The sequence below is a fragment of the Haliotis rubra genome, unplaced genomic scaffold (genome assembly GCF_003918875.1).
Source record: "Haliotis rubra isolate DU_JTF1 unplaced genomic scaffold, ASM391887v1 Scf68, whole genome shotgun sequence".
Lineage (NCBI taxonomy): Eukaryota > Metazoa > Mollusca > Gastropoda > Lepetellida > Haliotidae > Haliotis > Haliotis rubra.
In genome coordinates this window covers 2,004,148-2,015,662 of record NW_025767390.1, presented here as the reverse complement: position 1 = coordinate 2,015,662, position 11,515 = coordinate 2,004,148, and the positions used below count along the sequence as shown (strand labels likewise).

Below are 11,515 nucleotides of genomic sequence, written 5' to 3'. Positions count from 1 at the left end.
GGATCCGTACGTGATCCTTAGTGAGTGAGTGAGTTTAGTTTTACGCCGCACTCAGCAATATTCCTTCTTTATGGCGGCAGTCTGTAAATAATCGAGTCTGGACCACACAATCCAGTGATCAACAGCATGAGCATAGATTTGCGCAATTGGGATGCGATGACATGTACCGAATCAGCTAGCCTGTCCACCCGATCCCGTTAGTCGCCTCTTACAACAAACAGTGGTTGCTGAAGATCAATTCTAACCCGGATCTTCTCGGGTAGATGTTCGACATGAATCAGTTTTGGTCACATGACAAGTCACAATTTACGGTCAGTGTGAATGACTTGACAACGACTTCCGGTTTTCTGTTGCTGGATGAACATTGAGAAATATTTTGAAATTAAAAAACTCCGGCTAGAGGTATAACAATAGTGGTTGATAACTTCAGTATCGACCTATGACCTCAAGGTCAGGTGACACATGGTCAACTATGTGACACATTCTGACTCCTATCACACAACAAATACCCCGTTACTGAGGACTTATCCTCGATAAGATAGATCTTTACATCATGCAGATGTAAGTCCACTGCTTTTCAGAAAAAGAGCCCAGTAGAGTTAGTGAGTAAGAGTTTCAGTCGTCATTCTTTTTTTGCTCCACCTTAGTTTTAACACCCGTGAAGATCCGGGTTAGAATTGATCTTCAGCAACCCATACTTGTCGTAAGAGGCGACTAACGGGATCGGGTGGTCAGGCTCGCTGACTTGGTTGACACATGTCATCGTATCACAGATGCGCAGATCGATGCTCATGATATCAATCACTGGATTGTCTGGTCAAGACTCGATTATTTACAAACCGTCATATGGGTGGAATATCGCCGAGTGCGGCGTTAAACAACAAACCAACCTTTGCTTCTCAGAAAATACATATTAGTTGAGTTAGTTACTCAGGTTTCCAGTCGTCATTCTTTGTTTGCCACAACTTGTACAGTTCGCATATTCAAAAGAAAATAACAAAATGAAACATACATGATTGAGTTTACTATTCAGGAAAATATACACAGGCACCTGATAATTACCTGGAGGAACATGAACCAGGATCTACGTCTCAACACAGACCCAAATATTTCCCCAGAGAAGGCATCAACATGGTGATGTACAAAGCAATTCTTACTCCCGTACATTCTCATCACCAGACATCCACGACAGAAAACTAATACATGTGTAAGAAACTCAGTTTCAAGGACAAAAGGTCAACCAGAGCACGTGGCTGTTTCACCCAGCCGTGTCTACATCCGGGTGGTTGATGTTCATGTCGTCTCGTTGGACCTTGTGGACACTGATCGGCGGAAGGACGGTATTCTTGTTCCAGTTCCTCATGGGTGGACTAGGGTGCCGCTCTGGGAGGGCAGGGTTGTGGTCGGGGAGGGTGAAGACGAGGCCGAGTTGGGAGACGGTGTACGTAGCTGCAAACAGAGGGAATGACGTGGGTGAGTGAATGCTTTTTGGCGCCATGTTTAGCAACATTCTAGCAGTATCATTGGACATTGGAAAGTGATTCAGAAATAATTGTACACTTGAGTGAGTGAGTATTGTTTAACGCCGCGTCAGCAGTTTAGCAGTTACACCCTCCACCGCCCAGCAATATTATACCGGCTGGTTGCTTCTTGTGTTACCTATATGGAATGAGCACCAATAAACCCTAACAAGGAAGTCTTGTTGGTATTGTGCCACAAAAGACTGCAGACTAGCTATGCTACACATAAAACCGTTGGGTTCACAAATGAAATGACCGTTTGAATGTAGTATGTGCCGAGCAGATGCAACGTACGTAAAATATATCGTCTTTCGTGTATTTGTGTTTAAGCGCTTGGCTCAACATAAGCCCCTGCCGCTATTTACGGGTTAGGGCCGTTCCTAGCGCAATCGCTAGGTAAATGTATACTGGTATTGAATAGTATTATATAAAGTAAACACTTGATAAGCTTTAAACACTTTATCAATCGTTTCTTGGCTTAAAGCAGTCGCCAAACACACTGCGAAGCTAAGGTTTGATATGGTTTGGTTTGGTTGTTGTTTTACGCCGTACTCCAGCAATATTCCAGCTATATGGCGGCAGTTTGTAAATAATCGAGTCTGGACCAGATAGTCCAGTGACCAACAGCATGACCATCGATCTACGCAATTGGGATACGCGACAAGTATGTTTTGCTGAAGATCAATTCTAACCGGGATCTTTACGGGTTCCAAAGTACAGCATTACAGACTACGAAGGTGAAGAGTTCGGACTCACGGTTAGTCGCCTTTTTCGACTTCTTCTTCCCGTTGGTGAGGACAACCTGACGCTTCTGGAAGAGGTACGGCTGATGCACGATTCCCTGGGAGGCTGTCTCCTCTGTGTAGAAGAACACTCGATCCCTCGGCTGGCACTCGTAGTGGATGACCTTGGGCTTGGGGATGAACTTCTTGATCAGCTGATCCCTCTTCTCCGTGTCGTACTCGGAGTCCGGCGTCCCGTGAGAAATCGGAGAGGGCGTGGCCCCGGGGGAGGCTAGTATGGCCATGACGGACGCTGGAGGAGGGGGTGGTGTCTTCACTCCCAGCTTGTCCTTGAGGACCGCCTGTTTACACACAGGGATCACCTTGGACTGAGTGTCCGCCGATTCCTTCATGTCGGCACGGTGAATGCGGTATCTGGTAATGAAAGTAAGTTAGTGAATGGAGTAATACGTCGTTTTGAACATTATTTCCGTAATATCAAGGTGTCAACTAAATAAGGGTTCTAAGTTACGGAACATGTCATATATCCTGTCTAATTTTGTTTTGCTGATTAACGCCACATTCTGTAATATTACAATTGGCGGTATGAAGATCGAGCCTGGACAAGACAATCAAATGATTGACATGATACGCATTGACGGTCAACCAAGTCAACAAGCCTGACCACCCACCCCGTTAGTCGTCTCTTGCGATGGATACGGGCTGCTGAGAACAAACTCTAACCCGCATATACACCTGGCACATTTTGTGCACATCAGTATACCTGTGATTTGCCATTTTGCAGGAGACCCGTGAAGGTCCGGGTTAAAAAATTGATCTGCATTAACCCATGCTTTTCGTAAGAGGCGACTGACGGAATCGGGTGGTCGGGTTCGCTGACTTGGTTCACACATGTCATCGGTTCCCAATTGCGCAGATCGATGCTCATGCTGTTGATCACTGGATTGTCTGGTCCAGACTCGATTATTTACAGACCGCCGCAGATCGCATTGTGCAAATTTAACCTAGTGACGGTTCAGGATAAGAGAGTGAGTGAGTTTAGTTTTACGCCGCACTCAGCAATAGTCCAGATATATGGTGGCGGTCTGTAAATAATCGTGTCTGGACCCAGGGTAAGAGAGAGTGAGTTGGGTGTATCGCCGCCTTGAACAATATTCCATCAAATCACAGCGTGTCAGCTTAATGGGAAGAAATCCAAACGTGAAGCAAGTATTATACCGTCAACACCCGCGAGCTCGGGCATGATGTCGACGAACCCAGATACATAACGAACCGGGATTCGAACCCACGGTCGTGGGTCTCTGGCGTGGCCAAAGGGACGCAACTGTACAGCGACTGGGACAGCGACTGTGCCGAGACCTCTGGTTAGAACATGTCCAGGGTCTCCTTTCACGAAACAACCTTTACTGAAGTATTAACTCCCATTCTTTAACATTGCATTAAGGTTACCTAAGTGACTTACGGTCACCTTAGTGCTTTGTGAAAGGAAGCCCAGATCAGTTTTAATGGGCATAAGAGGCGGCTTAATGGATCGGGTAGTCACACTGAATTCGTACCCCGATAGCTGCTCATGACATTAATCACTGAATTGGTTCATACTGGTTCATACATTCACTGGTTCATACCATATCGTGTACAGGCAGTCATTATAAAGCGGGACCTTTGCTTTGTGTGGCGATACAAACTTACACAAATCTAAACCAGCCGCGAAGGTACATGTGCTTTTCTACCTGGTTTTCCACTTAAGAAGCGGCACATATCTACGAATTGTCATTCACGGTTATAACGTATACTCCAAAACCGCTAAACCGTATTATACTGTAAGTATGTTTGTAAAATACACAGACGAATGGCATACTCACATCGTGCATTTTATCATGGCGTTCGGTGGTGAAAGGTTTGGGTAATGGATTTCCTGAGTTGATATCTCTGAAACGGTTTGAACTCGGACCCCGGGGGTAAACACACGTGACAGACAACAAAACAGAGGTTGACACCGATAGGAGGGGTGAAAATCTACCCACATACCTGTTCCTCCGTGCGTGACAACAGATAAAGTCAACGTTGAAAACTGCTGCGTTAGTGATCAGCTCTTGGAAAACGTAACCAAAATATGCAATGAAGGTTTGGGGACCCGGATTAAATGTCAGAAGCATATGGTAACTTAGTAAACATGTTTACTTCAAGTATGAACTTTCTCCGTTGATAAATTGATTAAAGTAGAATTGATTTACATGTCTAAGTTTAACGATAAGTTACCAATTTCATTGATTTGCGTTGTTTTGAAAAACAGTTACCGTTAGGGACAGAATACTCGATACGAAATGCAAGTAAGTTATTTAAACCACTGTGATATACATACATACATACAAATACTTGTATAGCGCCAATATCCGTAATCCGCTCAAAGGCGCTCTGGCTCTAAGATGGTCTAGATATCACATAGAGTTCAAATGCTTCAGCAAAGAGACACGTCTTCAGATTTGATTTAAAAACAGCTAAATCTGGTTGTGTTCTGAGGTGAGATGGAAGATTGTTCCAGAGATGAGGGCCAGTCGTCTCGAGTGACCTGTCACCATATGTTTTTGTCCTAGTCACAGGAATTGTCAAAAGACACTGGTCATTTGATCGGAGTTGAACGTACAGGAGTATAACGGTGGAACAGATCACAGAGGTACTGAGGAGCTAGACCATGTAAACTTTTGAAAACAAGGAGTAGAGTTTTATATTTTATGCGGTAGTGGACGGGAAGCCAATGAAGTGAGTGAAGAACGGGAGTAATGTGGTCTGATTTCTTTGACTGAGAGACCACTCTGGCTGCAGTATTCTGCACCTTCTGAAGCTTGTGTATAAAAGAATTTGGGAGACCCACAAGAAGCGCATTACAGTAGTCAAGACGAGATGTTACATATGCCTGAATAAGAGATGCTGTAGTCTTGACGTCCAGGTATATGGACTCCCAAAGTCCTGACCTGTGAAATGTATATGTTTACTTGTTTACCTGCACTTTGAACCACGTGCTCGGTAAATCTTAGCATTGTTAGTGAGTGAGTTTAGTTTTACGCCGCTTTTAGCAATATTCCATCAATATCACGGCGGGGAACACCGGAAATGGACTTCGCAGTTGGGAAAAAGTGGGGAATCGAACCAGGGTCTTCGGCGTGACGAGCTCACGCTTTAACCTCTAGGCTACTCCACTGTCCCTTTAGGATCTTTAAGGACCATGATCTACTCAGTGGTCTGGTGGATGAAAAAGTTCGGGGTTCGATCCTTTAGCACTTCGGGATTTCCTCCCCCCTTAAACAGACACTGTATACTGTTACATTTTGAATATTGTAAAGACGACATTAAACACCATCTCACCAGCAACACGCATGCACGTACACACGCAAACACATGCACACAAGTACGCACATACGCGCACGCACACACAAGCACGTGCGTGCGCGCACACATACACACGCACGCGCCTCACCTGTAACAGAGTTTACAGTCGGGCCAGCGTCCCGTGGAGTGTCGTCGACGAAGGTCCCTCTTGAGCTGCTGCACCTGGCAGGGGACACAGTCGTCCCCAGGTTCACACTCGGGGGGCTCGACGCGGAGGAAGTCAGGTTTCTGACAGCGCCGCTTCTTCTGTCGGTCTACCTCCACCTCACAGGCCGACAGGAAGTCCTGCACTTTCACCTGCACAGACATCACAATTCCACAGTAATCATGTTTAGTTCAGCCCACAACATGTCAGCGCGATGTTGCAACAGGCACGATCGCGTGTCACGCTGTCTCTGGAGGTCGATAACATCACAGAGTACCAGTAACTCTAAAAAACTGTGGTAGATATAATTGAGTTATTCTCAGCGGCAGCAAATGTTTGAAGTGCTAATAAAATGTCGAATGATATCGGCAGCGAATGGTTAGAACAAATACAATAGGTGTGATCATCTGAAAGGCGTCGGGATGGGACAGTTTGAAGTGGTTGTAACTTTATAACAGACAAAATTACCAGTTTGGGCCTTTTTCGACTTTCGTCTTATCTACTTGCCAAGAGCGGATGGGTTCCAGTGAATTATTATTGACGGTTATCCAAGTTTCGACACAACCGAAAAGGGATGAATAAAGAAAGCAAGCGAAGGGACCAATGATAGTTGTTACTTCGAGACAAACGGAGGATCGACACAATGGTATTTGACTATATATTACAAGTCTGTTATAAAACACTAAAAAGATGCAATTTTGTTGACAGTTTTTGGAATGCTTCTTGATCATAACCATAACTTCAGCCAAGACGGTGACCCATGAATATTTTCGTATCAAATTTAGTAATGTGTATATATATCTATCTCCGTAGAACATCGTAAGTATTAAGTGTATCATAGGCTTACGAATATCGTAGTACTACGAGCGCTCTGTGGATCGGGCCCCAGCATTGAAAACCAGGGATAATCTTCGGATTCTGGCTCAACTACTCTGGGTTAGCTGGACTGGGTCCTTGCCCCACTTGCTCAAAGAGACCTGGGAACTACGACTATCTCAGGTCCTTGTTAGAGGGAGCTACGATCATCGCAGCGTTAATGTCGCTTTGTGCACGTGGGCCTGGGTGTTGACATACCTGTGAGACCTTCTGGGGATGTTTGCAGACTGAGTTGGAGTATGTATATGCTGACTTGACTGGAGCCTCACTCTCAGGGAAATCAACATCGTCAAAATGATTCGGGACATTTTCTTTTACCCTGTAAAGGAATGAACAATTGAAGTAAAGAACGAATGAATGAATAATTCTGTGCAAGCATTATGTTTTATAATTAATGTACTGCGGCATGCTCAGGTCGCTACCATTATCCCGGATAATAGACAGGTGTTCTCAAGAATAACATTCTCAGCTTCTCGGGGAGTATACAACATGCATATGAGGCAGTAGAATTCACTGCTCGGTGGACAGAGATCTATTTTGAAAGACATAAAACCATTTCTTCAGCGAAGGGGGCAAGGGAGTATTTTGAGTAGTAATGTTGAGGATATTGTTCAGGGGTATTTAAGAATCATATGTTTCATGTATTGTACCAAGGGATCCTGTAAATAATGGGTCATGAGAAACGACCCACACAGCCAGTTTGGAAGGTTTTTTCTGTTAGCGTACACAGGAGCCATATTACACATCCAATCCACATTTAAGAAGACAAATACAACTTGTAACCTGGAGATTCGGGACCCTGGTTGTACCACAATTATCATGGTTGTCGTGCTCCTTATGCGTGCACCAGGATGCTTCAAAATCGTTGCTTTTTAGTGTCCAGTTTCTCTGGCCCAGACGAGTTTTTAGATGTCGTGATGTGGATGTAAAGGTGCTGACGTTTGAGTTGAACAATACCCACTCACTCACTCACTCACTCCGGGATTCAGAACGAAGAGTTGAATGCTCAGAAGTCTAAACCTTTGTGAACATTTAGAATGCAGCATTTGTCATGTACTTTCCACTTTCATTACTAGCCTTAACTAATCATAACTTCTTTGAGAGGCACTTTAGAAGTTGTTAAAATGAAGGAAGACCAAGTTCTATGGATAGTCAACTTGTTTATTGCAATGAATGTGACGTTTCGGTGTTTATACTAACACCGTTTTCAAACATGTGATGCCCTCTGCTTACCATTACCAATGAAGAAGAAATTGACTGTCCATAGAACTATTTATCTATGTCAACTGCATGTGCGAATACGAGAAATGTAGAAAAACCATCGACTTAAGAGCCGTGTTATCTGTCCCTCTGGAAGGATAGGGAAAATATAGGTCGGAAAATGAAGGTCACCAGAACGAGGTGCACGTTCATCTATTCTTCATACATTTAGCTTTTGAGAAACAGAGACGACAACAATGTGGACGGTCTCATTTAATAACACTAAAAAACATTTTTTACCGAGGGCATTTGCAGTACTTACTGCATACCAGCCTGTAGATATCATTGATACGGAGATTTGTAATGACGGGCTTTTATTGTATCCCGTTATATGGCCGTTTTATAACGGTATTTTTGATTGCCCGACTCTGACAACGATTAAACATCGGTATTTGCTTGCCTGTATCTGACGTTTCTCATCAACTTAGGCATTAAGAATAAGAGCCACATTTAAACCACATGTTCAGTGAAATAGGAATCAGTCAAGTCTAACCGTAAAAATATACGGATTAAAGTATCTATCATATACAGGAAGGTCTGCCCTGAAATTGTATACTATCATCGTTATTGTGGAAATCTAGTAGACATGTAGTCTAAAATAATGCTTCCTTGTGTAATTTTCCCTCGTAATACTTACGGATATAAGATGAGAGAAAAAGTTGTGTATTTATTTATCAAAGTAAAAGCTTTCAGACAGTCACACAGACTATCCGTTGTTGAGTTTAAATTTCATATTTCGACATACTTACTGTATTTCGATTTAGATGAAAACCTTAAGTGAAGTGAGTGAGTGAGTTTAGTTTTACGCCGCACTCAGCAATATCCCAGCTATATGGCGGCGGTCTGTAAATAATCGAGTCTGGACCAGACAATCCAGTGATCAACAGCATGAGCATCGATCCGCGCAATAGGAAACCGATGACATGTGTCAACCAAGTCAGCGAGCCTGACCACCCAATCCCCTTAGTCGCCTCTTACGACATGCATAGTCGCCTTTTATGGCAAGCACATGGGTTGCTGAAGACCTATTCTACCCCGGATCTTCACGGGTCAAACCTTAAGTGCAACTGGTCCCAGAACGACGACTACACAAATGCCAGTGTTCATATGTTCTGTTCTGTTTGTAAGAGTGTGGTTGGAGAACAAGCTTAGTCTCGCTTTTTTGAAGAATAGCCGGTTATGGATAAATCATTTTACAATGTACTTCGGTGTACATTGGTACCATCCATATCCAATTGGATTATATACAAAGATGACGTTAAACTAATTTGTTCCTGAAAGAAGTGGGGAATTATTTCATTTTTACACGAGCCAAATTAGTTCCTCGTTTAAGAGCAGTATATATCATGGTGATGTTTTTTAAACTGCATTGCCATTTTTGTTTTATTTGTTTGTTGGTTATCGCCACACCAGCTATATTAAATCTATATAGCTATATAGGTCTGTAAGTAATCGAGTGTGGACCAGACAATCCAGTGATTAATAACCGGAGCATCAATCTACGCAATTGGGATACGATGACTTGTGTCAGCCGGATCAGTGAGCCTGACCACCTGTACCTGATTGTCACCTCTTATGGGCTACTGAAGACCAATTCTAACCGGTATCTTCACGCGTCATTACCTTTCGAGAAACTCTTGTTCCAGCGGATTCCTGTCCTCGGCCTGGTTAGCAAACTGTACCCGGCGTGTGTTGGCGTTATAGTGGGGTGTGCCGGTTACCCCTGTCAGACCACAGTCCTGGTAAGCATCGCTTACCTCAGCTGTGGACGGGGGCAGGTAACCCAGCTTCCTTACACCCATACATTCAGTTCTACATCTACTGATGGAGACTTACATCGGGAACATAGTGTACACTGCCGTCGCTGATCTGTGACGAGGTTGAAGTGATTGTGACGTCATGCTTCCGTAAATGTCTGTGACGTCATGGTATTATCATAACGACGCTACGCGGCTCTCTCGGTCGCATTGCATTTTGGACCACTCGGTCCTCACGGGACAAACCGAACTGCGTCGTGCAGGTGACGGAAAGGGGCGAGTGGTTACGAATGGATCTCAATTCATATCGTGTAGGTTAACGGTAAATGGTAGAACTGGTATGTAAACTCGAAATCGTTTCTAAATATAACGCATAACAAATCGGCATATAAATTAGGCCATTTTAAACAACAGGCGGATTTCTCTTGATTTATCTGTTTCAAAACTAACGGAGTTCGGGACGGGTTTTCTTGAAAATATTGCAATCTGTAGAGTTAAACTATATTCCAATATAGCTATTGACTTTATTTGGCAACGCCTCTTATAGTATTCCATGTCATACACGAAGAGAGGCATCGCGTTTCATATATGTACATCGGAGATAGGTTATACTCCACAAATTACATGTCATCGTGACCTGTAACATGAATCGATTCAACCAGTCACAACCAACACGCTTATCACGAACTAGCGGATATGACGAACACGGTTTTGGTCCTGGCCACTTGAAGTATGTTTCATCCGAAATGTATATAAAAAAACTACGGTTATAACGAACTAAAATTATTGCTTCCTTTGAGTTCGTTACATCCGTTGTTTAATGTTTTATAAGAAATGAAAAAATATATATGTCCTTTCAGTCGCCTAATACAATTGTTGCTCCTAGATAGGAGAATGTAGTTGGATATGAAGAGTTGTTGAGGTGAAATGCGTTCTCCACATGTTGAGGAAATATACTCAATATTGTTTCCTCATGAGTGGGCGTTTTCAAGGATCACACTACTGTACTTAATGATAAAGAGTAAGGGATTTAACCCCGCTTTAACAGAATTCCGGTTATACATTAGGGCGTGTCGGTTTCCGACTCTTTAACACTTCAGATAATAATAATATGTCATCTCCAAACACCAAGTGATTGCTCGCGGCGCTTAATCAGAATCTGATTATTTATTACCCCGTAGAACTCAAGCTGCCTGCTAGGCGCTAGAAGGTTATAGTCACATGACATTATCCAAGTTCCACCGGGTACCCATTTTCTGCTGTGTGAACAGAGGCAATTTGAACAAACTCAGTTGCCTAAGGTGAGACCACATGCATCACATGTGCTTCGTTGTGGAGCAGGACTGAAGTCCTAGAAACTCTCAGGAGCCAAGCTGCCAAACACGGTCACCCATCCAAGGTTTTGTCCGAGCTCGAGGTTGCTTAACTTCAACTGATTCGTGACATATAGTTACAGATACCACGTATAGGGGCGGCAGTGTTCTGGCAAATCAGGGGCGGTGGGGTAGCCTACTAGTTAAAGCGTTGGCTCGTCACGCCGAAGACACGAGTTCGATTCCCCACGTGGGTGCAATGTGTGAAGCCCATTTCTGGTGTACCCCGCCGTGATATTGCTGGAATATTGGTAAAAGCGGTGTAAAACTACACTCACTCACTTTGGCAAATCATAAACTTAAATCACGTTGTATATGAGACCCAAACCACCGATCACCGGATTCTGTCACACCTAAGGGACGTAACTCTGTGCGGCGAATCGAACGTTTGAGTCGACTTGAAATTGGTCACGTTTTCCAATTTGTATACAGTAACAAACGAAACTGAATAATA

At 43.6% G+C, this 11,515-nt stretch overlaps 1 protein-coding gene across 1 annotated transcript; it reads right to left on the bottom strand.

Moving 5' to 3' along the window:
* Positions 1 to 1,107: 1,107 nt before the first annotated feature.
* LOC124258001 lies at positions 1,108 to 9,838 on the bottom strand. The gene is made up of 5 exons (XM_046692077.1): positions 9,555 to 9,838; positions 6,870 to 6,990; positions 5,739 to 5,947; positions 2,277 to 2,677; positions 1,108 to 1,449 (listed from the first exon to the last, which is right to left on the bottom strand). Exons 1-5 carry the CDS (start codon positions 9,731 to 9,733, stop codon positions 1,259 to 1,261), a joined length of 1,101 nt encoding a protein of 366 aa, XP_046548033.1. The 5' UTR covers positions 9,734 to 9,838; the 3' UTR covers positions 1,108 to 1,258.
* Positions 9,839 to 11,515: the final 1,677 nt, after the last annotated feature.